The following is a 28,000-nucleotide window of genomic DNA, read 5'->3' on the forward strand; positions in this document are numbered from 1 at the left end:
GTCTGTTTATTTTAAGTGGCTGTACGTTTAAGGTTGAAAGTATTTACTCTCAATTCAAACATTGAGCTGTATGTGCTGTAATGTCAAATAATATAATAACAGAAACCTCTTGAGATAAAAGTGGCAAAATAGCACAGAAAATGTAACATGAAAATTACCTGTTGACCTTGGAAACAGTAATTAGGCACAACAAACAAGCCTGCTTAAGGCAGATTTATTAAGTTTTTTCCTGGAGCTTTCAATCGTGCCTCACTGTTTTCTTTGTCAAATTGAATTTTCCCCAGTGCTCTTGAACTCATCTCATGGAAGCAGCTAGTTCATTCATCCTGAGGAAGACTATGATGCGGTTTAAAGCCCCAGAAAACTCTTTTAATTGAACTTAGGAAAAATCCGCCCTGGAAATAGTTAAGAATAGTTCTTGTGAATAATAGTTGTCACTCTAAATATGAAATTGATAGGATAAATACAAAATCTTAGTTTTTGTTTCATTGACATTTTTCCTGTTGAAAAGGTGTAAGCTGTGCTGCACATCGGTTAATTAACTCGTTCAAAATACACCACCGCCATATCTTTAAACGCTCAAATGTACACGACTTAAGTCAGATACATTGATTTTTTTTTTTAATTTATTGTTTTTTTATCACCAGATGCTCCGTACCTCCTCCTCCTCCTCCTCCTTACCGAACGGTCGCGAGTTTTCCGATAGTCTTGAAAGCATCATCAGCTCATCCATGCGCGCGGTTGGGAGGAGAAGAAGGGGGAGGGGCCAGCCCACGAGCCCACGAGCCCACCGACACCAGCGGCGGCGGCGAACACCGGGCGCTCGCGCGACGGAAGAAGTTAACGGTCGCTTCCTGCTTCGCCCGGTTTTTTTTTTTGTGTGGAAATTTCGACCCCCCGCACGCAAGAGCAGGTATGTCAACAGACGTCTTGACCGCGTTGCAACGGAGACAACAAACAGTCGCGTCCTTTGCTTTGACGCGTCAACGAGCCGTTTGTCGTGTCGCTGACGACGGATTGGCGCTCCGGCTAGTTAGCGCTAGCAGCAGCTAGCCGGCTAGCTCAAACCTTCTGGGGACGTTAACGTCCGGCAACAAGCCTGCTGTGACCTTACAGCGAACAATACTGGGATTATTATAAATGTTTTTGTTTTAATAACACCCTTTCCCGGTTCCTGGCTGGTCTCTTAATTTTTTTTTGGGGGGGGGGGTGTTGACACGATTAAAGAATCGGAGCGTCATGTTGACAGTGATTTGTTTGTGAACTGCCTTACAGTCGGTGGTACAGTTCGTGGCTTTATGTTCCCTCGGTACTTCCTGTCACAAGTTTTCTGCTTGTTAAAAATGGGAAAAATGCACAGCTCTGTCCAGACCTGCCTCATAAACACTGGAAAATAATGAAGCCGCCGGCTTTGCGGAGGAGGTTTAGCTCTCTGTTTAGTTGAACTTGTAAAGGGGAGCTGCCTTTTTAAATACTCAGTTCAGTTTTTAGTTACACGGCGCCAGATCACAACATATAGCCGAGACATTTCAATATTATAGAGAGATACCCCGACGTTTCCTCTTGAACAAGCTCTTGGCAACAGTGGACAGGAAGAAACCTCCTCCAGTACCAGACTCAAGAGGTGGGCTGCCATCTGTCTCGGCCAGTTGGGGTGTAGGGGAGAGAAAAGATATGAGCATGGAGAAACAATAAACGCAGATCAGAAACATGCAGCTCCAGAGCCAGGCATGCCTGCAGAGAGAGGAAGAAGCACAAACTGCATGAGAGAGAAGACGCGTGCAATATAATTGCATATAAATGCATGGAAAGTTAAAAGAAAGAGAGAATGGGAGGTTTTCAATGCACCATTGGAGGTCCTTCAGCAGCTCTGCGTACAGCAGCGTAACTATGGGATGGTTCAGGTTCACCTTGGCCGGCATAAACTTTAAAGCTCCACCAAAAAGGAAAGTTTTAAGATGTTATCTTGGAAGCAGAAAGGCCGTCTGCCTCCAGAACCCAAACTGGAAGCTGGTTTCACGGGAGATGTTTTGTTTCTTATATTTGCCTGAAGTGATGTTGTTGCTTTAACAGTGAGTGAAAAAGCTACCTGATGTTTTTACTTTGTTATCATAGATTGAAGCTTTAATGTCTCCACGGGGCAATTTGGCTGCAGACAGCAGTCAGAAACAGTTAAAAAAACAAAACATGCATCCATAAATACAGCTACACAGGTTAAAGCCAACCTTACTTATGTCACTAGTTGTGCACATAATACTATAACATAGTTTTATTTCCCTCTTTACCTCATTCCTCGTCAGGCAGGCAGGAGGAGCTTCCTGAGAATATATTCTGTGTTTGTATATGATGTCCTAATAGCTTTCTACTCTTTACTTTACCCTCCAGTCTCTGTACTAAAACTGGTTGTGTTCTTGGAGATCAAAAGGCCTCAAACAAACACGATTTATTTTCTACTCTCACGTTTTACACATGTTTTTTTTTTTTCATATAAGCTTAAAACCACTTGCATATCATGCAAAAACTACATTTGGGGAAAGTTCTTAATTTTTTCCTCAGAATTTTAAATTTCTACAAAAATACAGATACATATTTGAGATTTGCACATTTTTTCCAGTTGTTTAATGTACTTCCTATTGATATTTTTTTCTGTTTGTCGCTATACACTGAAACTAAACTTATCTATCACAAGAAGTTCTTTTATAACACAGCAACAGAGGCAAACTCAAACTGAACCGGGAATCAAAGTCGCAGCGACGCAAAGGCTTACTAGGATATCGGTACAGATTAAGCCCTCTAAAAACGTAATCCAGTCAAAGGGTGCTGCTAATAAAATCTAGGAGGACCGGCATGTCATAAAGAGTGTATGTGGTCAGAGCTGAACTAAGCAGGTGTGTTGTTTCTGCGTTGGCACTGAAATAAAGGAAGTGACCGAGGCTAAGATGTACTGCTGCTAGTCCTTGGCACGATTGTGACAGTTTCTGCCAGATCTGACATGAAGATCAGAACCTCAGTGGGACCTGGGGACGAAGAGGAAATTGTTTTGTTTGTGAATTTGCCATTTTTAGACGCACGCCAGGAGCAGACGTAGCCTCCACACGGGTGCAGTCCAGTGTCGGAGTGACTAACCCTCGGGGCATTATCCATAGCCTATTTTGTGGAGGGAAATCAATTCTCTTTGTGAAGAGATTCAGTAATTGCCTTAAACAAAGATACCCGATAACATCAGCAGCCAGTCAACGTTTCCCATCAAACTCTATCAATTTCAAGCTGACTTTGCATTTGAAAGGAGTCATGAATAGTGTCTCTTTTGGAGCTTTTATTAAATACGCTTATGCATAAGATGGATGTGATTTGCCAGGCATGCACACGCACATTTCCCAATTCACCCTCCAGTTTGATGAATCATCTGCACGTCCCTCCACAGCATGCGCTTCCACGTTCAGGGCTCAGTTTTCCATCAGCTGCTGCAGTGGAGTCGCACATAAGAAATGTGATCAAATTTCACGAAGCACAGGGGGATGTTTGCTGTTAGCCGTTTACATTGTTTGCATGTCTCTTTGTTTTTGTTTTTCTTGTTGACGACTTGCACGCGGTTCTCTGTGGCCTGTTATTAAGTAGGTCAACTCATGGTATGGAAAGCGGCTGTTTAGATGTTCCTCCCCCTCGTTATAATCTGCCCCCGAGTACCAGAACGTCATCGTCCAGGTCAATACAAGTGTGCATCCAACCACAAATTCAGGCAGGACTTTCTTTACAGCACAACAGTGAAAGAGTGCTCTTGGTGTCAGAGTAACACTCTTACAGTAGCGGCCCAGCGAAGATGTATCTTTGTTGTCTGGCAGATAATTTGATTTGTTATTACAAAAAATAATGCTGTTCAGTGTCTGTAAATTTAAGACTTTTATTAGGTCCACATCCTCCATGTTTATATTGCCTTAAAGCCCACTGCAGATATTTAAACAGGCTTGTTTCCTGTGTCACTTAAGGATGCACCTGAGGTCAGTAGTTTTGCCCTGTGAACTCTTGCATGTTAGGTGTGGCTTTAGTGTTGGACACTCAGTTCCTTCTTGTCTTCAGGTTGTTGGCTGACTCTTTAAATTCTCATTTGAAAAAAAACCCAAAACGTTCCTCTTTCTTTTTTTCTTTTTTTTTTGGCTCAGTCTCCACTTCCGGTCCTTTCATCGTGCACAGTAATCATGGCAGAAGCCCACCAGGCGGTGGCCTTCCAGTTCACGGTCACCCCAGAGGGCATTGATCTGCAGCTGTCCCACCAGGCCTTCACTGAGATCTACCTCTCCGGCGTGCGTTCCTGGAAGAAGCGCATCATCAGACTCAAGGTATCTCCGCTGTGTTTGTTTATGCTTAGTGAGTGTCCACAAACCCTCTGTAATAATCCCAGCCGTGCTCACAGTGTTCTTCTGTGTCCTTGTTAGCACAGCTTTTCATTATCTCCGTATGTTGGCACTGGCAACCCGACCCGGACGCCATGTCTGTGTACTAATTGTAAACGGGAAGTATAACATTTACATTGATCCCTTCTTCTTTCACAGAATAGTGTGATTACAGGGGTGTATCCTGCTAGCCCATCCTCCTGGCTTTTTGTGGTCATAGCAATCCTGGCTACCATGTACACTCGCTCTGACCCCTCCATGGGACTCATAGCCAAGATACAGGAGCACCTGCCAGTCAGGTAACACATCTCATGACTCCAGGAAATGCTAAAGGTGATTGGTTGGTTCACCAGACACCTCCACAGAGGCACCCCTGTTCCCTTTAGTACATTGTGTCACAGAGGATCGGTGTCATGTTATGGGACTAAATATCCGACAACATTTAGGTAAACAAAAGTAAATCATAGATCTCACAAGCATGAACAAAGTGTATCAATCCTGCAAATTGATCAAAAAATATCAAATTTGAGTATATTCCATTAATGTTTACACACAGGTCACCCACTTTGACCAATATCCAAGGACAATAATTTGAGTATTTATTTTAAACATAATAGCCTTGTTCAGTCCTTCTAAAGCCATTTTTTTGGTGAACACATTTTGCATGCTAGTACCAGCATTCGCAACAGGCATTGATCTCATGTTGCACAGTGAAGTGCGTTATTTTATAATTAATAAATTGTATTTTATTCTTAAAACCTCCAGTATACGGAATATATAGGATTTCTTAAGTGTGGTATGAAAATCCCTTCCCCCTCTCCATCATTCCTTCCTAATATTCTTCTGTTATACCCGTTTTTATCTCTCGTTGCCCTCTCCTGCTTTTGTCTTTATAAACACCAGATTTTGTGTTCACTATAGAGTGGATATTTACCACAGAACTGATTTGGGAGTTTTTTTGTTTTTTTTGGTGGTATTTTATATTGTCATTATGTAATAGCTGGCTTTTGTATTTAAATATGAAAGCTCTCGCTTCTTTCACTGCAACATCTCAGTCTGTTGTGCTGTGTTTTGCTCCTCATCCCGATCCTCTTCACTTGTTGTTTATTTTGTAGCCGGTTATTCTGCTCACTGTTTGTCTCCACCGTTTCCAGCCAGTCAATGAGTACGCAGTGCCAGACAGTGGTGTCAGCAGTGCTCTTCAGCACCATGCTATGGCTCCTGCTCATCTTCACCATGCGCCTGTGTCTCAAGCAGCTGCTCTCTTACCACCGCTGGATGTTTGAGCAGCACGGCAAGATGTCCACCACCACCAAAGTCTGGGTGGTCAGTGCCTTTTCTCCCCTTTTACATTCACCACTGTAAAGTCACCACATCTTCTACCGCCCCTTAGTTCTGCCAATCTCTTCCAGGCGTCACTGACATGTTTATTTGCTGGTTTTGTTTTATGCAGGATAATCTAAAACTCATATTTTTCATTTACAGTTTAATGTTTTTTTTTTTTTTTTTTTTTTTTTTTAGTTCACGGGTCCTCGCATGTGGAAACACTTTCACGTTTTAGGCTGCAAAAAAACCTCTGTTTTGTACTTGTAAGAAAACATCCTTTTAACCACGTAAGAAAGAAAAAAAAGAAGCTGATTTTGATTTTCACCACGTTGACTAATATTTAAGTGTGTATATGCTTGCGTGTCTATATCAGGCGCTGGTGCGAATCTTTTCTGGCAGAAAGCCGCTGCTCTACAGCTACCAGGGTTCGTTGCCAAACCTCCCTGTTCCCGCAATCAAGGACACCGTCAAGAGGGTGAGATGTCACACGAAGCAAATGACAACGCACCGATCACTGTCCATAAAACAGATAGATCTGTTGTCACATTTATCATTTGTTGTCTGAAGTTTTCTTTCTGGCTAGTGGAGAATCTTGTAAGAACGCCAGCCCGCTGTCATTCTAAATTGAGATGTATTTAACAGAAGAGAGGCGGTGGAATAGAAAAAGAGATTTGGTGTTACATCAACAGAATTCGATGTTGTTGTGACGGTGGAAGACTTGTTCTCCTCGCCCCCCCGTGGGTGTCAGTTTTTGTTAATTATTTATATTTATATCTGTTTGTTTGTTTGTTTTTGTTGCTTAATCTCTTTTGTTTAGTACTTGGAATCGGTACGCCCACTGATGAATGACGCGGAGTATGAACGCATGACCAAGCTGGCTGCAGACTTTGAGAGCAGCCTCGGCAACCGCCTGCAGTGGTACCTCAAACTCAAAGCTCTCTGGGCCGCAAACTACGTAAGTGGTGGTCCACAATGCTCTTGTTCGGCCACTTAAATGTCCAAAGGAAATATAAAATGCCATTAACAATGTATATCTGTGCAAAGTCTTGTGGGTTTCAATTATTCATCCTGTCTGAATATGCAACCTTTGTGACTGCCACTTGGCTGCGATAATAGCTTCCTCAACTAGCCTTTGTGTGTGTTTTAGGTCAGTGATTGGTGGGAGGAGTACGTCTACCTACGGGGACGAAGCCCCATCATGGTCAACAGTAACTACTATGGCATGGTAGGAAAATCTCTTTGTTTTTTTTTTATTATTTCTGTTCTACGAGGGTGTAGTTCTCATTTTGGATTGAGTAATAGTTGACATGTTGGGCATGTACACACCTACCTTACAATTTGAATATGTTGTATTTATATGGCTTTTGAGGTATTTAAGGATTTGTGGCTGTTTGTTTGTCATGGGAGGGAATGATAGCGGATATAAGTATATGTTGCTGTTTGTTGCTGGTGGAGAGCTCCCATGATTCACCTCTCCTCTACTCTCTCTTTTGCTCTCCATGCATTTGTATGCCACTGTTGCTGGTCGTTTTAACATTACTTTAACATTGATAGTTTAATGTGGTTGTTTTATTCTGCTTTTAAGGTTTTATCTGCAGCTGTGTGTTCTGTATATTTGATGTTTTAAAATGGTTGACTTATTCTGACTCTTATTTGACTTGCTTGCTGGTCCATGTATTACTTCCAATTGTATTGGGACTTTGTTTTTTGTTTTGTTAAGGCTAGGACAGCTACTCTTTGTCACATTCAGTTTAATTTCTCTACACTCTATTCATACAGCTCCACTCATACATGTAACATTTCGGACATAACTTTTAACCTGGATTTTCTGCTTTTCGGCAACTGTTGGGAACTAAAGGGACACATTGTTAAAATATAAATTTTAGCCCCCCGCCATGACAAACTAGCAATGCCACATTTTCTAGGGCATAATGTAGCAGAAACAGTATGTCATATGTGACCTTGGGCATGATACATGTATCTGTATATTGATCAGGGCATAGTAGCAAGGGATCAGTTGGAGATCAGTGTCGCTCGTGTAAACCTCTCCAAAAGATTTAAACCTGTGCCTTTTAATCCCACTTGTATTCAGGGACCATTTTGTTTGGATGATAATCTCTTTATGTGTACACACCTCCTGACTTCCTGCATCTGTTGGCTCTCTCTTCAGGACTTCTTATATGTGACTCCAACACCTATCCAGGCTGCCAGGGCAGGAAACAGCATCCATGCATTCTTCCTCTACCGCCGTAAACTCAACAAAGAGGAGATTAAACCTGTGAGTTAAACCACCAGGCAGCTCCTGCTGCTCCATGAACATGAAGACGTTCACGTCTCTTTGCCATGGCAGCAGATGACCTGTTAATCAGATATCTCATATGTTCAGACATTGGGATGTTTATTTGTAGAACTACAGTATATTTTATCGTTGGTAAATAATTTATATATTACAACGGATGTATGAAGCCATCAGTATGTGTTGTGGCTGTTTGGACTGTGTGAGGAACGTCCATCCATCAGTGTTTGTGTGTCTTGACTGTTGATGGTACAAAGCATGTGCATCTCCTTTCATTTTAGTATTCATGTTTGTGTAAAGACATTTCCCTTGTGTTCTCATACCATGCACATCTCTCACCCCTCCCTTTTGTTCTCTTTTCAATCTTTCCTTTGCTTGTTTCATTTCTCTTTTATTTACTTTCCTCTTCTCCTCTCTCTCTCTCTCTCTCTCTCTCTCTCTCTCTCCCTTAAAAAACAAAAAAACAACAACCCTCTTTTTGCTCGGTTCAACATGTCTTCCACCGCTCTCTTCTGTTCTTCCCCCTATTCCCCCTCATCTTCACCTTCTCCTCTCCGTTTCCCAGAGTCGTATACCAGGCACTGTCATTCCTCTGTGTGCAGCTCAGTGTGAGAGGATATTCAACACCACACGCACTCCTGGAGAGGAGACCGGTAAAGAGATTGACTTGTACACCCACGTAGACACACCGCTGATGTCTGATCCACGATCACGTCTGAGCATAGACAGCCGGTTTCTGACTTCACAGTTGCTAATACTCCGCTCCTGCAGCGATGGTGAGGCGTACTGAAGGTGTCTGAACCCTCCAGAGTTTAAGCGCGGAAAAGAAAATTGTGTGAAAGACCGTGTGTGGTTCAAGGAAAGGCGTCTGTGATTCACTGAGTCACAATGTGTCTGCTGTACAGCTCGTCCTGTCATCCCTCGTCTCTCCCTCGCTCCCTCTCACCTTACCTTCTGGACGCATCTCAGGACTGTCTAGGTTTCTGGAAAAGCTCTGTCTATAACTAATATCTGTTTTCTTCTGCCCACACATTTTGTTTTCTCATCTTTTTTTTTTTTTCTTCTCTTCCCTTCTCCCTTCTCTACTTCATCCCAACACTTCCTTATTTATTTTCTACCATCCTATTTTGTTTCCTCTCTCTGTTTTCTGTATTTTGTTTGCGTACTGGCCCATCTTTCTCTATCCCGTTCAGTGGTTGTTGAGGTCTGCAGTTCCCTGCTGTTCCTATCAATTTGAGCGAATGTTTGACACGTGTCGAATCCCGGGAACGCTAACAGGTAGTGTTTATGTTTTTACACAACGAGCCCATTTCTAGTTTTAGATCTCTAAATGCCAAACCAATGTAAGAACTGATCTTAACTCAAGCATGTGTCTTTATTTCTCTTATTTGTTAATTACAGTAGGCCTTCTCTTGTCTGTGTCTAAATCTAGGACGATCATTTTTACAGTACAGTTCATCTAAATTTAGAAAAGTCAAGTGTGCTAACTATTTGCATATGGATGAGGCGATACATATTCAGCTTTGTGGTATTTTGTGGGGTCAGATGCACCAGGCAACAAACATAACATTTGTTCTTTTTATACTGGCAACAGATCCTGAATCGTTAAAGAGGGTGTGTGTCAGGGATGTTGTGAAAGTATCTCTTGCATCTTACTGTGGTCGGCATTGTTATGTGTTTCCCTTTGTCCAGTGGACCGTAACAAAAGAAGGTCCCTGTTTTCACACAAACAACTCTGTTCACAAGCTGTTCCAGGGTTATATTTGAAAAAGAAACATTTATTTCAAATATTTATCTCTGTATTTATTATGTAATTTTATCAAAGTATGTTGCAAATCAAGTTGTTGTATGCTGGCATCCCAAACAAAACTGAATCAAGGGCACATTTAAAAAAAAAAAAAAAAAAATCAACATAGTGCTAAAAATGATTAATATGAATGTGAGAAAAAACTACGCCAGTCGGACAGATGAAATGCTTTGCCTTTCATTAAACCTTGAACAAAAGGCACACCTGAATCCCTGAGTTAAGTGCATCACCTGATGTATTTGTGTTTCCATGACCTGATCTTTCTTATATCACCCCGTCAACAGCTGTTTTCTCAGATTGCCCTTCATTATCTTCTCTAAATTGTACACCAAATTCATGCCTTTGACTCAATTGGTGGAATATTGACACTCTCCCCTCACCCCTGTTTCTTTTGTGTCTGAAGACACTGTGCAGCACTGGCAGGACAGCGACTACATAGTGGTATACCACAGAGGTCGCTACTTTCGTCTGTGGGTGTACCAGGCCGGCCGACTCCTGTCTCCGAGGGAGATTGAATTCCAGGTTCAGAGGATCCTCGACGACCCTGCAGCTCCTTCCAAAGGAGAGGCCAATCTCGGGGCCCTGACTGCTGGAGACAGGTCAGTTTGAGAAGCCGCTAATGTTCCAGTGAAATGGATCAAACGGCACACCGCATCATCAATGCAACGTCATCCTTTACTTCTCAAATATTTCCCAGAATTCCATGGGCCAACGCCAGGACGAAGTATTTCAGCAGTGGGGTCAATAAACGTTCTCTGGACTGCATCGAGAAGGCCGCCTTCTTTGTGACGCTGGATGATGATGAGCAGGGCATGATGGGAGATGACCCACACACTAGTTTAGATCGCTATGCCAAGTCCTTGTTGCACGGGAAATGTTACGACAGGTAATTTTACACTCCACTGATCGCTGTCTTTTAAACATGCAATCAGCTAAGGAGTTTATTTTTGTTTTGTTTAGCTGCTAAAATGTCGGAAATTTCCCAACCGTGTCCCTCTATTGTCTTTGTGTTCGTGCAGGTGGTTTGACAAGTCTTTTACAGTAGTTTACTACAAGAACGGAAAGAATGGCATAAACGCAGAGCACTCGTGGGCTGATGCGCCAGTTTTGGCGCACTTATGGGAGGTAAAGAGCATGAAAGAATAGTTTGCGCGGTGTTGTCCCCTTCCTCCTGAGAAGAAACCATGACTTCTAACGTTGTGTGTTTCCAGTACACCCTGGCCACTGACAGTTTCCAGCTCGGTTACAATGCAGAGGGTCACTGCAAAGGAGAAGTGGATTCATCCCTGTCGCGGCCGCAGAAGCTGAATTGGGAAATCCCTCCAGAAGTCAGTTTGTCATGGAGACATTTCCATTCATTGTTTTTATTCCTTCAGCTAAACAACGCAGGCTGTCGTCGTGAACACGAGGCAAAGCTACACGCTTCGTTATTCATTTCGAGTGTGATGCAGATTATACTTGCTACAACATTTTCCGACTCTGTGCAAAGTCATTTTGTCGTCATCTAACCAGAAATGGTTCAGAGGATTTATTTACAAAGTGACAAATCTAGGAACTCGGTGTAAAAGTCAATAAGTAGTGCTAAATTAAATTTACTACATCGTAAGCTGATTATTCTGTGCTCAAACCAAAATGTCAGAACGACATGTTTTGGTTTTACAGCGAGTTAACGGTTTCTTTGCCAGGAGCAGCAAATTCCTGTCTTTGCTAGTTGCCTGGCAACCTCACAGTGATATCAGCATTTTATATATCCATATAGAAATCATTAATTTGGCGAATGCACATTCGGTTAAAGTTTCAGTTGTATGCTCACCACCATGTATCGTGCAAAGATTAGTTCGGTGACAGGCTGTCGACCACATGGACATAAAAAAAAACAAAAAAAAAACAAGTCCAGCTCGATAATATATACTTAATGTTCATGTAACGTGTAAAACTGCATGTTAAAAGGTGACTCGTTATCCGAGACGGTACACAAGTGTAGCTCTTGTGTTTTTAAAGCAGGGTTCAGTGGTTAAACCGTAGGTGTCTCGGTCGTGCTGACGTGTGCTGTCTGGACTCGTCTGTCTCAGTGTGAGGAGCAGATCTCTGAGTCTCTGGCAGTGGCCCAGGCCCTCGCTGACGACGTGGACTTCCACGTTTTCTCCTTCCGAGACTTCGGCAAAGGGAAGGTGAAGAAGTGTCGAGTCAGCCCGGATGCCTTCATTCAGATGGCTCTTCAGTTGGCGTACTACAGGGTGAGCCTCTCGCTGACGTAGAACACGTGTGTATACAGTCACTTGCAGATTCGTGTAAGCGAAGCCCGTCTGTTATTTTTGCTCTCGACTCCAGCACATCGGCTCGGAGACGAATCGGTGAGCTTTGGTATGAAGGAGTGTACGTGCAAAGTGTTTGAACAGCGGAGCTGTATCTTACCCCTTTTTAATCAGTTTTGGGGACAACATTTAAACGGCTACAATTTCAGCACAGTTCAACCAATGTGGAAACACCCCCCCCCGCCCGAAAAAAAACAGCTCTTTAACTTCAGTTGTTAAAATTCAAATCAAATATGTAGCATACAGCCAGACAAATGTGAAGGTATTAAATTTGGACATTTGTTCAATAAACTCTGTCGCATAGACTTTTTTTGTTTTTGTGTTTGTTTTTTTTGCATATTAGGATCGGAAAACATTCTGTTTGACGTACGAGGCCTCCATGACCCGTCTGTTCAGGGAGGCCAGGACCGAGACTGTTCGCTCCTGCACCAATGAGAGCAGTGCCTTCGTCCGAGCGCTGGAGGGTGGAGAGGTGAGAACATGGAAACTGTGTCTTGGTTTTCATCCTTTTGTGTGCCGTGTCTGAGGACATTTATGGTGGGATACAGATTAGGAACTCAAAAGAGGGTGATTACAGGATTACATCCGCATAACAAAAACAATGATGTCTGGACAGCATAATTGCTGTTTTCCTCTGATAAATCACACGGTGTCTATTTTTAATGCGCGCTGCGCCAAGCATTCATGCCACTCGTGCCACTCATGCCATTCTCGCCATTCTCCACCAGGCAGCAGATGTGTGCAGGCGCATGTTCCGCGCAGCATCAGAAAAGCACCAGCAGCTGTACCGCATGGCTATGACCGGAGACGGCATCGACAGACACCTCTTTTGCCTCTACGTGGTGTCCAAATACCTCGGAGTGGAGTCTCCTTTCTTGAAGGAGGTTTGTTTCTTGTCTTTGTCACTTTATTCATATTGAAATATTCAGTTCAGTAGGAGTATTTATTTAGAGACCTTAACAAACTCGTGTGATTTTTTTTTTTATGTTTTTTTTTTAAATTTTCTTTTCCTGGTTGTTCCAGGTGCTGGCTGATCCGTGGAGGCTTTCCACAAGTCAGACTCCAGTCCAGCAGGTGGAGCTGTTTGACATGGTCAACCACCCAGAGTACATCTCCTGTGGAGGGGGCTTTGGACCAGTCAGTATCTCTGAAGGGTTTAATTTATCGCTAAACTAGAAATGAATTTACATTTGTACATCGTAGATGACACTTTTGCAAGCTTTGTCTATTTAATTGCATTTTTCTTTTATTCTATACAGCTTTTTTTTTTACATGGTCAGAAACCTCCCATAGTAATGACTGTATACCCAGTACTTTTTTTTCTTTTTTTACAGTCTTGACACTGTAAAAATATTGGTGCATTTGTTTTGAAGTATTTCTTCCACATGCAGAGCAGATTCTTGTGATATTCATCAGCCATCCAATGCTATAAATATTGTGTCTCTTTCAGGTGGCTGACGACGGTTATGGGGTTTCCTACTACATTTTGGGAGATAGCATGATTAACTTCCACATCTCGTGCAAACACTCATGTCCAGACACGGTGAGTTTTATGAAAGTAGTTATTCTACGCTGTTTTAAGAAAGTGGACAAAATGTACTCTATATTCTTATGCTGTGTTACTACTTTTGGCCACAGTCCATTCACAGAAACAATGAACAAGATGCGTGTTTTTTTCCAGTAATGTCCAGATGCGTTCTACAGTACAATAGTAATGACTCCTGTAGTTTGTTTTTTAGTGGAAGACAAGGGTAGTGTCATTTAAAAAAAAAAAAAAAAAAACATGCCTCTGAAGGTGATTTACTGAGCAGGTATTTCTTGATGCTGATACAGATATCAGCACACTAGCGTTTAAGAAAATCTAATTATATCAACAACAATCAATGCAGTTTTGTTTTTAGCTGAGCTTTTTCTTTTCTTCCCCTTGTGGTAATAAAGGTAGCTGAACTTTATCTCTGCTATTTAGAGAAGTGACTGAACTGAACTCAACTGTGGGACCTATAACATCGTTCAGGCTCCACCTGGTGGTTTGCACTCCCAACCAGCCGAAGCCCAAAATCTTTTATTTTAACATAATTCTATGACAGATAACAGTTAATCTATAGACGCATCACATTACAAAGATATTTGTTTTTTTGTTACTCATTAAGATATTTTAGGAATGAAATCCATCTGTGCTCAGCAACGTATGATGTGACCTCCAACATGGCATGTTACTAACATTCGCCTGATGCATTTGGATTTGGACTCATCAGATGTTGATTTTTAAACAAGTGAAATTGTAAAATGGCTACGAGGTCCGAGAAACAGTCAAAGGTTAAATGACAGAACTTTCCAATGTAGAAAAGGAGCCAACGTCAGCAGTTGAGTAGCTGACTGGTGCCTTTTTTTTTTCTTTCTTTCTTTTTTTTTTGTGGTTGTTGCAAGAAATGTAAAAAAAAAAATTTTTTTTTTTTTTTTTTATTCTCTGTCTCTCTTAAAGGGTGCCCATAAGTTTGGCGCTCAGATCAGAAAAGCCCTGCATGATCTCATACAGCTGCTGGGCCCCAACCAAAAAGAGCCCACCAAAACAGAAGAGAGTCGACCCGAGGTTAAGAAGGACCAGTAAATACGCGTTGAGAGGAAGAGGATGCAGAAGGGAAGTTGTACAAATCTAGATGTTACCGTAAGAGGTGAGGAAGGGCCGGTGTTTGTTCCTCATGCAGTGGGAGAATTTTACAGCCATGCACATGATATTCAAGAGACGGCTCCACGGGAACACCGATGACAACTGAGGCGATTTTCTGTTTTTTTGTACTGATATGCATCTATATTTGTCTATATATTAGCTGTGTAGTGGGAGTGTGGAGAGAGAAAAGGTCCACAAAATGATAAGTGCGGTATGGTGTATTGGTTTAGTTTATAGTCAAACTATTTATAAAAAAAAAAAAAAATTAAAAAAAATTGTATCCAGAGCCTTTCAATGAAAAAAAAAAAAAAAAGTCTCTATAATGATGTTTGGTTATTTTAGAAAGGCCAGTGTGCGTCGCACCACTTGACGTTCAGGGTAGAAACCCTATCGGCACGTTACTGCAGGGAAAAACTACGACAAATTCAAGTGCGGTATATTTTGACACTACGTACGCCACTCTGTGTACCAGTAACTTTCTCTTGGTGAGCTTGTGATGCACCGTGATTGTTGGCGCGTAACCATGGAGAAGACGACATGCGTCCTGCATGTTGAGGTGGTTTCATAATTCTCCCATCTGAATGCAACATTGCCATTACAGTGACACCAGGTATTTGACAAATCTTGGAAGTCAGCGACTTCTCAGTGTTTACTCAATATGTATAAATCTGCTTCTTCTTTTTTTTTTTTTTCCATACATGATTGTAATGCTGAGAGTGCCAGTCTCTTTATACATGTAGTGAAATGACATGACTCTATTGAAGTCATTGCTGTTCGATAGGCGTTATATTCAGTGCCAACTCACCCAGGAAACTTTCATTTGGAGTTTCCAAACGTATTCAAACTATATAGTTATTGTTGGTCAGTTTTATTTCATTGGTCAGTAGGCATTTCAAACTGACCAACTTTACTTTCATGAGCTCGGGTTACTTCACTGCCATAAATCTGTTTTGTATTATTTTTTATTTTGAGCACTGTTTTGACACAAGCACCGTAACAATGCAATCTATATATAGATATATATCTATATCTATCTATAGATATAGATATAGATATATATATACATATATCTATGTATAGATATATGTATATGAGCATCATTTGTGAGTATTGCGTCTCAAGCAGCGCTGCAGGTCAGATGTGGATTAGATGTTAAAGTGTGAAACAAGTGACACAGATTCTTGTTATTCTCCACTGACTACTGCCTTTATTTTCACTCCTTCAGCTTGTCTCATTATATTGCTATTGTGAGCCTTTTTAATGCAATATTACAAGAGAACATAAAGACATTCTTAAAGAAAAAAAACGAGCTCGTTTCTGTTTGTTGACTTAAAAGAGTACTCCCATCAACGTATTGCTCCAGAGTTGGTCTACTTGTATTTCCATTTTATTTATTTTTAATTAATTTTTTTTTTTTTACCTAAAATGCAACTGGCAGGCTTGTTGTGCTCGTAGGTGCCAATGTAGCTTTAAGCCTCGAGTCGTAAGCGGAGATAAATAATAATAATAAAAAAAAAAGCAGGTTACATACATGCGCTAATTTTTTATTTTACATTTCATTTCCAGGGGTTCTTCTTTTTTTTTTTTTCTTCTTTTTTTTTTTAACTTGGAAGTCTTCAGCTTTAACTAATCTCACTCTAGCGAGCCCCCTCGGGCAATTTATCTGGAAGCAACTTTTCCTCACACCTGAGAAAATATGGATTTTTAAATGCATCTTTGCAAGCGAAGACAAATGCATCTCCTTCAACGCAAACAAAACAAAAACAGACGTTATAACCAAACGTGCGGTCAAACGGAAACGAGTAAACGCAATCTCTGTCGAAACCTCGGAGGACGGTTTGGGGGCGTCGCACAGACTCCCCGTCATCATTCAGCTGGCGGCGGTGCGAGTCTCCGAAAGGTCTGACCGTTTCCGCTCGTCCCTGAACAAACCAGTGCAGCCCGAGCACACCGACGGCCCGCTGTTCACGGATCGTGCCGTTTATTAAGACATTAAAAAATAATAATAATAATTAAAAACCCAAAACACGTTTGATTTTATAAATTCCAAACGCGGCACTTTATATTTTCCCCACAAAGGCTGCGTTAGCGTGAACGTGACCTGGGCGTCCTCGGCGTCGCCGTGACGTCGCGTTCGAGCGTGCGCGCGCACCCGCGGATCGTCTCCGCTTCGCTCCAATTAAGTAACTCGTTTGAAATCCGTCGAACCTGACGCACAGATGTTTCCTCCTGACGGATAAAGCACGGCAGCAAAACGGTCCCGACTCTCCTTCCACGTGTTTGGTTTTGGTCGTTTCCAAAGAACTTTTGCATTCGTCTTTTATGGGAATTGTGTCGGCATTTATTTAGGTTTTTTTTATGTCTTTACGTTGATGTTGTTGTTGTTGTTTTTTTTTCCACTTTGTTCAAGGATCTGTTGCCGCGGTGTGAACAGCCGCCATGTATCTGTTCACACCGTGGGAAACCGGGAAATGACACGGTCAGTCGTGGTTGACGGGTCGGTGGGAAATAGAGGAACAAACTCCTGAATCGCCTTCAGTGTTCGAGATTCAGCTCTACTGACCCTTTGATAAAAAACGAAAAAAAAACGGGACCGCACAGTTTGTAACCAGCGACTCCGGCCATGTTCTGATGATTCTGTCCATTTTGGTCCTCTGTCCGCCGACAGAAATGGTCTCCTTTTTTTGCTCTGCCGTCCTTTTCTCTGTCCCTCTGAGCTCCTGCCACCTGTCCTTCTGTCTCTTATTTCAGCAGTGAGGTCAGCGACAAACCCTCCGCTCATTGTCCCGCCGGTCGGACTTCGGCTTGCGTCCCCGAAAGCCCCCCCGAATCCCACGTGCAGTCGCCGTCCTTCTTTTTTCTGAATCACGCCGCACAGACAACGACACATCCCGCGGTCCTTCACCCTCACATCTAAATGTCTTACCGAACCTAAATCATGATAACCTGAATTCTAAAGTCTTGACCATCAAACTGTTCTACAGAGGTTTCTCTCAACGGGACAAGCAACCAAAAATGTCCTCGAGGTCTAAAATCCAACTACACGTCCACACACACACACACACACACACACACACACACACACACACACACACACACACAACCATCAGTACTACTTTTCAAACCCTCAACTAACTTCAACCCAGATTTTCTTACAGAAATCTAACACTTAATATTATGAGGACTTTTTATTTGTCCCTAAAAGGAAGGTGGTATTTATGTCCCCACAGCATGAGTAATACAAGTCCACACACACACACACACGCACGCGCGCCTCCTTGTCACCCCAGAGGACCCCCCGTATATAAAGCTGTATTTTTTTTAGCCCTCCAGTTGTTACTCCTCTTCTAGTCATCAGCAGTTGGCATCTTTTGCTGTCCAGGTACGTTCTTTGACTTCCCTTCTGTCCCTCCTGTGATATTTGATAAATCTGACCTTCTGCCTTTTTAAGTTTATAGTGGTGCAATAATTATGTACAATTTCCAAGGAGCCTGCACACGACCGGGTTTGATTGCGCGGGATTCTTTATGGAGCGCAAACATTATAAAAGGCAAATCTAAAAAAAAACAACAAGAATAATATACAGGCAGTGAAAAGCTCTGATTAGTTTGTTTAATGCAGCTGTTGTCTGTTTTCATAACCAGGACTAGGAGTAATGTGAAGCTGGTCTGTCGTGGTGATGAGCCCAAAGAGAATTATCCCCAAATCTTCGTCTTTCAGCTCATTCTGTTCATTTGCTGACCTGAATTCTCTGAAATAGTTTAAAACGTGGTAATGTGTTGATTGCAAGTGGTCAAAAAAAAAAAACCGAGTTGATAACACTTTTAACATTCAAATAATAGTAAATAAATAAATGATTAAACCAAAGATCCTTTAAAATGATTGAAGCTGAAGTCTAAACATGGTCATCGTTCAGCGATCAAAAAACGTCACAGATTCACTGGATTTAGCATCGACTCGTTTCTGTTACTCAAATATGCTAATATTGGGTGAACTATATATATATTATATATATATGCATGCCATGTTTTCTCGGCTTAAAAGTATTGTGCATCTTTCCTAACTTTGGGATTTTACCCATACCTTTCTGTGAGCCCTCCTTCATCCAAACTGTTTAATAATAAATAACACAATGTGTTTGATCCCTGGACCCTCCAGTGGGTCAGTGGGTGGGGGGGGGGGGGGACAGGGGGACGGGGGTTGATGAAGGTGTAATACGGCCCTGGAATTAAACATGGCAAGTCACTCTCAGTGGCCTTCGCCTCTCTTGTCCATCAGTCATTGCCGGCTATGACTCCGTTAGTCGGTTTAGCCACCAGTGAAGCGATGCAGCGGAGTCCTCTTCTCAATCCTTCATCTGCCTTTTTGTCCATGACCCTTGTTTATTCAGATTCACGCGCTCATACTTTTGAGATCCGGGGCTAAAAAAAAATAATAATAATAACCATGAAGGGATCCAAAAGACTCGGGCGGCCTCGGCTCCGGATCTCGCCACATTAATGCGCTTGAAAGACGAGCAGGCCGGGAGGGCTTTCGGTTTGTTTGTATAGAAATTAGGGTTTTGAAAATTGGCCTGTTGCCGCTGCATCCAGCCAGAAACCCGCGTGTCTGTCTGTCCAGTGCGACGGCAGCCCGTCCGACCGGTTCGACTTAGCACCCTGTAAATATTAAATGGTTTTTTTTTTTTTTTTTTACCTCCCATTAAAGTCGAGAGGGAAATGATGCACGCAAACCTCTGAAGTGATGGTGAGCAAATGCTCCAATATTTCTGGGGCTCGGCGCGCAGTGAGACCGTGAGGAGATCAAATGATAACAGAGGACTTGGCTGGTGTTAACAGGAGCCAGCCGACCAGCTTAATCTCTCCGTCCCGGCATTCTCTCTCGTAAATCAAATTAAACAAGAAGGATGGGACAGCTGGTACCGCTGCCCCATCCTGGGTAACATCTGAGGTGCCGCTGGCCTCTTCTGTTCCCAGATCGTTCGCTACAAATGGTCAACAAAAGCACCAACTTACAAGTAAATAGCAGCTTTTTGTTTTTGGATGCTACAGGAGTGTATTTTTTTTTTTTTTTTTTAATTTAAAATGCCTATGAAAAGTTTAGCCATCAGAGGTCACGTATGTACGAGCGCTTCATATATATTTATGTCGAAAGGAATAGTGTTGTAATTGAAGATTCTCAACACCACGAATTCAGATCTATTCTTTCTATCATTGCAGTGTTTTCTGAACAGTGACAACCACATTAAAAAGCGTATTTCCTTTCAATTCATTTCATCAAGCCCGGGGACAAAAAAAAAATAACCCCAACAAATACACAGACATATCTGTCTTATCTCATGTTGGCCAACCATGAGCTACATACCCAATACTGTATGCATAAGTCCTCCAGTGTATTGAATAAAGCTTTTGTTTTATTGCCTATGAATACAGCATGTGTTTTTGAACACGTCTGATGTTGCTGGCATATTACAATTTAACAAGTATTCTGAAAAAGTATGGAGGCCCTATCTTTTTTGGTGGCATAGATTTTTTTTTTTTTTTTTTTTTTTTTTTTTTAAGTATAAGAAGATTATATTATAAATGCAAGTGACATTTTAGTTTTTATGTTTATGGTTTTCTCTTTAGTGTCAGCATGTCTTATTCGGAGGAGCATGGGTGAGTCAACTAGTTGTTTCATTTCCCAATTTTTCTAGATTTTTAACACATTAATGTCTTGTATGGCATTTATTCTTTTACTTCTTTTTTTTTTTTTTTTTAAACTTAGAGGGCATCTGGAGGGTAAGTACAAACATTCATACATTTAACAAATAAAATAGTTGCATCTTTTCTGCCAACTCATATCCCACTTTCACGGTTTCTTTCTCCAGAAGAAGATGAGGAGCAGGGAGAGGGAGGTGAGACCGTGACTCCGCGTTTTTTTTAAAATAAAATGACACGTCAAGATACAGACTGTTATAGCAACCTTGTCACACAGGAGAACCTTATAGTGATTAGTATATTGTAATCAATCCATCATTTGATCAACACAAATGAAGGGGGAGGGGCTTCAAACTTGGAAAAGCATCGGTTTTCCTTTTGAAGGGCAGTCCATGCTGATCATTGGTGGACATGAACTGCGGCTTTTGTCATCTGTTCAATTTACTGCCTCGTTGCCTCTTATTGCTAATCATCTCTTGTGTTTTCAAATCTATTTGTGGTATGTCAAACAATGAACATTCGCTTTTTCCGTTGTTGCTCCGGCTGCTGTGTTGAAGAAGAACGCCCCAAATACAAGTAAGCACGTATGGAAATGCTACATGTCAATACTGTCCGATTCTTACAGATAAATCATCCGATTTCAATTGAAATGTATGTTATTGTGTCCTCGTGTTATTTTACAGGCCGCCGATCACACAGCTCGCTGCTCCAAAGATCCCGGAGGGGGAGAGGGTTGACTTTGATGTACGTTCCTTCAAGTTTCTTGTCGAAGGAAACAATTAAACGCTTTACACCGAAGAGGCAGCAGTGACTGATCTGAATCTGCGTATCCGCTGGTCTCTTGTCAGGACATCCACAGGAAAAGGATGGAGAAAGATCTTCTTGAACTGCAGACTCTGATTGATGTCCACTTTGAGCAGAGGAAGAAGGAGGAAGAGGAGCTGATTGGACTCAAAGACAGAATTGTAAATGCATCTCTTTTACTGTTTTACCAGCAGATTGTTGATGTTTCCCCCCCCCCCCCTCCTCCCCCCTCCCCCACACACACACACACACTTGTTTGTGCGATAGAAGGATTTTGTCGGGCCGCATTCATCACTCAGACTAACGGTGAGAAGTGCGTGGAGGGTCCGGCTGATGTGGTTTGTCCGTTACAGGAGAGCCGGCGGGCAGAACGAGCCGAGCAGCAGCGCGTGAGGGCTGAAAAAGAGCGGCGCAGACAGACACGGATTGCGGTAACGAATCATGTTTATTGCACGCGTTCTTTAATCCACGCATGTCAGTAGTCCGCTCAGATCCCGGTATTTTGGGCCCACACGCCGCAAAAGAGCCTTTTAAGTGAAAGTAACCAGCTGAGAGTGGCTTCTTCAGGAGGAGAGGCAGAGGAAGGAGGACGAAGAGGCAAAGAAAAGGGCAGACGACGAGGCCAAGAAGAAGAAAGTGCTCTCCAACATGGGCGCCCACTTTGGAGGATTCTTAGCGAAGGTAAACGCATTTTGGAGGCGGGTGTGTCACTTTATGCTGGAAGCATGCAGAGCGCATTGAAGTGCATTCTGAGTTTTACATTAAAGGTCAAGCGTGTTCGTCCCCCGCAGGCGGAGCAGAGACGAGGCAAAAGGCAAACCGCGAGGGAAATCAAGAAGAAGACTCTGGCAGAGAGACGCGAGCCACTGGCTATCGAGAACCTGAGAGAGGACGGCCTGAGGTCAGTGTGACCTTCGTGACACACGGATTTCTGTTGGGAGGTTTTTTTTCTCTTGTTGCTGCCATCGATTTGGCCGGAGCTCCGTGTCGGCACACACCATTTTGGAAATTGCTGAGCCTTTGACGGAAAAGGCGCGTCCTTCTCTCAGCTCCGGTTGTTATTTGCTGGTGTGATATAGAGAGAGAGCCAAGGAGATGTGGGAGTGGATCTACCAGCTGGAGTCAGAGAAGTTTGACCTGACTGAGAAGATGAGGAGGCAGAAGTACGAGGTGAGGCCAGCAGCCGAGAATACACCGAGTTGGTGTTTTAAAAAAAAATGGGGCACGGTTCGTGACGTCGCAATCTGATGTTCTTCTTCGCAGATCAATGTCCTCCTGAACAGAATCCAACACGCTCAGAAATTGTGAGTCTGTCTCTTCGTCTCAGTTTCCCGTGACGCGCCCCGAAGCAGAATAGAGCATCGTAGTGAGCTGCAGTGTTTTGACAATGCAGAGATATCACAGCTTGATGGCAGCACACGCGCGCACACACACACACACACACACACACACACACGGGAAATACCGCTTTCACACCTGTTAAGCATTTGCCGCTTCATGAACAGGATGCACGCATCGTAGATATTTACACGGGGTGATAGTGCATAAAGGGAAACGGCACTACTTCCCTTTTTCTGACAGTTGCCGGTCAATTCTGCAAACGACTGCTCGTAACCGACTTTAAATCTTCTCTTGTCTCAATGCAGCAAAAAGGTCCACGGTAAGGGGAAGGTTGGAGGACGCTGGAAGTGAACACACACACACACACACACACACACACACACACACACACACACACACACACACACACACACACTCACACTCAAACACAAGAAGAAGGTTGAGGACAAGATGGCATCAACTTCGAAGAGTTCGTCACCTGAGCTGATAGATTTTGGTGTGGCATTTATTGAAATACATACGATTAGATTTTGCATCTGTAGTTATTAAAGTGCATGTATTAATAAAATGGACATTTCCTATGGTATCATTTTAAACTGGAATGAAATCAGATTATTGCTGCTGCAAATTCAAAGCTGCTACAAACAAATATGAGGTACTATCCGAGGCCTCCGACAGCTGCTGCCCATTGGTTTATGAACTTCCTTGTGAGGGAAACATAAATCCTATTTGCACAAGATGTTGTAAAACGGCTATGCTGTGAAGGTTCATCATCCGAACTGTCGCTCGCGTTTTGTGGAGGCAAATCTGCCGACACTGCGTTTACAGGAAACAGCTCTGATTAATTTAACCACGTTTTACTCCTTCTGCTGTACGAACACGGCATGGACGTCGTCACTGCTCCCCTCGCGCCACGGTTCAAATCCAGCCTCCAGAGCGACGCTGGCCACTTTCTGCGCAAAACCTGCTTCCTGCTCTTTGTTCACATCCAAAATGAACCTGAGACACAAACGGACAGACGAATGCAGCTTCCATGCAAAAACCTCCACGGCAGTCATGATGATTCACTTTCAGAAATAGAGCCGTCCCTGATCTTAAATTTGGGGATCTGCAATTACACAGCAGAGTCACTGTACTCTCGGTGACTGTACGGTCACCATGGTAACAAGCCCTGTTACTATATAAAAAAAAAAATATATAAAAAAAACCTCACTTGGCCAACTCCACGACAAGCACGGCGTCTGGCGCCGCAATCTGTCTCATCGTCGGGCCCAACTGGTGCGCGCAGCTTCGCACCGCAGACCGGGCGGGGAACAGAAACACAGAAACGAAAGGTGGTCAGCAGTCATAGCCGTCGTCTGCTGTCCAGGCGACTAGACGGTGAAACCATCCTGTTTGAGGATATGTCGGGTGTGTTTGCATTTAAAAGCTTAATATATGTAGCAATTAGAGGAAAAAAAAAAAATGTCTCACCTGGCAGAGAAGTAAATGTTGCTGAAGTAGCGGGAGTATTTCTGTTTTTCTGGCAGTTTGTGAAGCGAGTCCAAAGGCAGGAAGGTCACAGAGATCCCGTTTAGATGCATCAAGTCTGAAGAAGATTTGAGAAAATCCAGTGATAAAACTACGAAGTCGCTGTTTTCTGTCAACAAAAGGGCTTTCGCAAGGACGGGCGCAGAAAGGCTCTTAAACACGAACACCAAAACACACCGAATCGCTTTGAACCCGCCTGCACATTGCCAGTTTTCTGAAGCCAGAGGCCTTTTACCATTCACGGTGACAGATTTCCGGTCCACCCGTGTGGACGGCTCCTCCGCCTCCGAGTCTGACTGGGAAGTCGCGGCGCAGCCCCGTCTGCCGGACAGGGACCGTAACAATCCCTGCACGTTCGCGACGGACAGATCCTGGGCGGTCTGCGGATGTGAGGACGGGAGACAATGACAAAACGGATATCAACGTGCAAATCGCTGCAACCGCGTCATGAAAAAGACGAGACGACGGTGTGTGATGATGGTGAGGCCGACGGTACTTTTCTTCCGTCGCGGCAGCTCCGTATGCAGCATTACAAAGATTGTCTGGTGCACAAAAGGGTGATTCGGTCTCATCTTGTGGAATCGCAGAACCTTATCTTTGATTTGATGGCGATAGCGTGCGGTCGCTGTTTCAGGAAATGGGGTGAAATCTGAGACGACTCTGTGGGCTGAATTGTAGAGGCTCGCCTACAATATTTTGAGCAGATTCTTACTCAGTAGTCATTTTGACTTTTAACACAGTGGACTAACACTTGTACCAGATGGTATTACAGTACTGTAGAACAGCAGAAGAATTTGTCTACTTGACCTAAAAAAAAAAAACTAAAAAAAAAAAAAAACATGTCTGCTGAAATTCTTTCCTTTTTCCTTTTGCGGACAAATTCAGTAGTTTTTTTTTTTTTCCCCCCAGGATAACAGATCATTACACCTAAATATTTGCGTCTAATGATTTTTACAGCACGGATATCAATCAGACCTTTATGATGCTCATTTGATCAACCAAGTACAACCTCCTCTGTTTTCTTTGTTTCGATCTTAAGAGCATTATTTTAACTCCACGCAACCTTTTTGTTCGCGCCGTGTTGGTGCGGCTCAGGGCAGTCCCGAGTTACTGCGGCACGTGATGTGTGATGAGTGCTGAATACTTTACCTTGGTGTGTTGCCCATTCTGTGTCTTCAGCAGGCTCTCGTCATCAGTTTCAATGCCAAACGAGAGGTAAGGACTGGACACTATATCGCCCCAGTAGCCCCTGACAACCACCCTGTCTCCTTTCTGTCCAGACACACAAAATGAAATCCCTTCATGTTTTCTGTTTCTACGCGGCGTGGAATAATTCTGTAGAAATACAGATGAGCACGGACCTGATCAAAGACTCGTGAAGAGAGCAAACTTGGGTTGGTTATTTTGTAGACACCGTCCCTCATTTCGAACGCCAGGCCCCGTTCCCTCCATTGCACGTATTGCTGTTTGTTGATGACGCCGCACTGCAGACAGCCAGCGCGGGAAGAGTTTACATCCAAATCACCGAAACATTTCTGTCACCAACTGGCGTAAATTTGAATAACCGAACAATACACCCAAATGTTCAGTACCCCTTTCTCGTGCAGCTTCATTGTGAGGTCCCAGTCGAAGCAGCCTCTCTTGGAGTCGTAGCGCGTTCCGAGATGTTGCCTCACCCGATAGTCCCAGGCTTTGGATATTGAGATGGCGTCGGGACTCGAAGATGATGAAGACCGAGGTTTGATCCACAGCTTGAATATCCTGGCCAGTTCATCGCGCTCCTTAAACTGGAGAAATACTCGGTTTTTCATATTTTCACATTTTTTTGGGGGATCATTGGTGACACGGAGGCTGTGAGGGTTTCTTTAAAGAATGATGACCAATGATCCCAAAAAATATTCAAAAATATAGAAATAAAATAGAACTTGGTTGAACACAGCTGCGGGTCATTTTGACCCGAGGACAACAGGAGGGTTAAAAAGAGGATAGTTTTGTACCTTGAGGAGAGTTGTGTTCAGACAGGCATACGCGGACGTCTCTAGTGTTTCCGTAACGGACAGGGAGAGCTGTGATGCTGCACGTCGCAGCGTCTCCTCCGTCTGACTGCGGATTTCACTGTTTCCAAACACCTCCAGGAAAACCTCCGTCTTCTCTGAAAATAAAATATTTGTTTAGGACACGTCTGGCTTTTATAAAATTCACAATTTATCAAAATCCCCATACCGACCATTAATTCCCATGCTTTCCTGGGGCATCAGTGCCAGGTAGAGGAGCAGCAGCTGCCTAGCAACCACCTCCATGCTGTTTTCTACCACCCAAACCTACAGTGCAACAGAAAAGATACGATTTGAAGCTCAGAGGAGTGTTAACCATCTGTTCTCAGGGGTGTAACACCCCAGTTTGAGAGACTAAGGCTCACATGAAGACTTTGTTTGTCCTTCAAACCAGAGATGGTCTTCAAAATATGTCGTGGATCTCCACTGCCAACCAGTAAAACATTGACGTCTCCTTCATTTCTCACAGGGCCTAGGCACAGAAAGACAAATAATTTAAAAAAAAAACAACAACATTATTTTGGTATTGGTACTGAAATGTTACACTTATTTTCTGTCCTATTTAAATGGGATGGACAAAATAATATAAACATTTTATAATTCAGTGCAATAACGCTGCAGTTAGTGCGAACAAGATATAAATAGTGACTGTTGAGTGTTGTTGTTTCAAGAAGGAAGTCATAGTTGAGTTTGAGGAAGTTTAGAAACACATTTTTAACCCATTTCTGTTCCGTTATTCAACTTTTATATCTATATCTATATCTATCAAGTTTTTTCCAGTGTGGCTTGCAAAATTTATTAAAACCTGTTCTTGTATTTACCAGTAACACATAAAACCCAAAACAATATCACACTATAAAATACTGCACTATAGATGTTATCGGTTCAGAATTTTACGTATGCAAAAATTACAATACAAAAGAACTAAAAACGAGAAGAACATTTTTATTATGCAGAAGGGCCACTTTTTGTGTTTAAATATTGTATTGCTGGATTATTATTCATGATGCATTAACATGTAAGCAGTGTTTTATGTTGTATGTGGCCAAGGAGAAGCTGATTTAAATTCCTTCCGGTAGCCTACTGATGAGTCGTTTAATCCAATACATTATTTCATGAACAGCTGACATGTTTTAATATGTTGAAAACTGAAGAGTAAGTATCGGTGTGTAATTAAAAAATAAATGATTAAAAAAAAAAAATGCAATATTTGCATAAAACGGAAATACTCAAAGAGAGTACCTCATAATTGTACTGAAGCAGAGTAACTGGGCAAAAAATACAAGTTGCTTTCCATCGCTGTGTAAAACCTCTTAAACTTCCTTTGATCCACGTGTGCGCAGCATCCTCGCGCACCTGCGGCTCTCACCTGTTCTAAGCAGGTCGCGTGCGGGACTGAAGCCCCACCAGGTGACGCAGCCCGCACCCTCCGAGGCCCGTCCAGCACTCATCCCTGCGAATTCAACGTAACAGACAAACAAAGCCGTACACCTGGGTGGTTTACGTCAGGACAAACCGACAGGTACGTCGTAATGCTCGCGGCTAAACACCGCGTCAACTCATCAAATAGCTAAAAAAAAAAAAAAAAAAAAACGCGCTACAAAGTTCAATATGGTTGATAAAAACAATAAACTGCGAACAGATGCTATCCGTCGCGGCAAAGATGCTGCTGAGAAAACTCAACTCACCGACTAATGTGATGACCACTGAGGAAAATGTTAAAGCTGAAGGTCTGAGAGGAAAGTTTGGGTTCTGTTGCTAGGCAACAT

The 28,000-nt window shown here is 42.8% G+C and overlaps 3 protein-coding genes across 6 annotated transcripts; 2 read left to right on the top strand and 1 right to left on the bottom strand.

The window, feature by feature from the left end:
- The first annotated feature begins 782 nt into the window (after positions 1-782).
- On the top strand, positions 783-15,990 carry LOC138202032 (carnitine O-palmitoyltransferase 1, liver isoform-like). Of its 2 annotated transcripts, none has more exons than XM_069155693.1 (19): positions 783-913; positions 4,161-4,337; positions 4,551-4,690; positions 5,546-5,717; positions 6,091-6,192; positions 6,535-6,672; positions 6,865-6,942; positions 7,888-7,995; positions 8,579-8,666; positions 10,224-10,419; positions 10,518-10,706; positions 10,840-10,945; positions 11,032-11,148; positions 11,893-12,057; positions 12,479-12,607; positions 12,864-13,019; positions 13,159-13,272; positions 13,586-13,678; positions 14,618-15,990. In XM_069155693.1, the coding sequence occupies exons 2-19, from the start codon at positions 4,197-4,199 to the stop codon at positions 14,741-14,743; spliced, it is 2,358 nt and encodes a 785-aa protein (XP_069011794.1). In that variant the 5' UTR covers positions 783-913; positions 4,161-4,196; the 3' UTR covers positions 14,744-15,990. The 2 variants fall into 2 exon arrangements, with proteins under 2 accessions (XP_069011794.1, XP_069011795.1); XM_069155694.1 differs by lacking the exon at positions 8,579-8,666 and adding an exon at positions 9,207-9,291 and having other exon boundaries at positions 785-913.
- Positions 15,991-20,591: 4,601 nt separating this feature from the next.
- LOC138202035 (troponin T, slow skeletal muscle-like) lies at positions 20,592-23,041 on the top strand. 3 transcript variants are annotated; one of them, XM_069155699.1, is made up of 10 exons: positions 20,592-20,699; positions 21,060-21,078; positions 21,186-21,246; positions 21,351-21,467; positions 21,660-21,737; positions 21,874-21,987; positions 22,098-22,207; positions 22,386-22,476; positions 22,570-22,610; positions 22,953-23,041. In XM_069155699.1, the coding sequence occupies exons 4-10, from the start codon at positions 21,369-21,371 to the stop codon at positions 22,996-22,998; spliced, it is 579 nt and encodes a 192-aa protein (XP_069011800.1). In that variant the 5' UTR covers positions 20,592-20,699; positions 21,060-21,078; positions 21,186-21,246; positions 21,351-21,368; the 3' UTR covers positions 22,999-23,041. The 3 variants fall into 3 exon arrangements, with proteins under 3 accessions (XP_069011800.1, XP_069011801.1, XP_069011799.1); XM_069155700.1 differs by having other exon boundaries at positions 21,063-21,078; XM_069155698.1 differs by having other exon boundaries at positions 20,621-21,078.
- A 321-nt stretch (positions 23,042-23,362) lies between these two features.
- On the bottom strand, positions 23,363-27,986 carry LOC138202033 (dynein axonemal assembly factor 3-like). Its single transcript, XM_069155695.1, has 12 exons — positions 27,920-27,986; positions 27,601-27,684; positions 26,597-26,703; positions 26,405-26,498; positions 26,175-26,329; positions 25,770-25,964; positions 25,539-25,661; positions 25,327-25,449; positions 24,413-24,557; positions 24,121-24,235; positions 23,861-23,935; positions 23,363-23,646 (listed from the first exon to the last, which is right to left on the bottom strand). Exons 2-12 carry the CDS (start codon positions 27,680-27,682, stop codon positions 23,505-23,507), a joined length of 1,356 nt encoding a protein of 451 aa, XP_069011796.1. The 5' UTR covers positions 27,683-27,684; positions 27,920-27,986; the 3' UTR covers positions 23,363-23,504.
- Positions 27,987-28,000: the final 14 nt, after the last annotated feature.

This window comes from Embiotoca jacksoni, unplaced genomic scaffold (assembly GCF_022577435.1).
Source record: "Embiotoca jacksoni isolate LCO1_2020_lvr unplaced genomic scaffold, fEmbJac1.0.p SCAF_20, whole genome shotgun sequence".
NCBI lineage: Eukaryota > Metazoa > Chordata > Actinopteri > Embiotocidae > Embiotoca > Embiotoca jacksoni.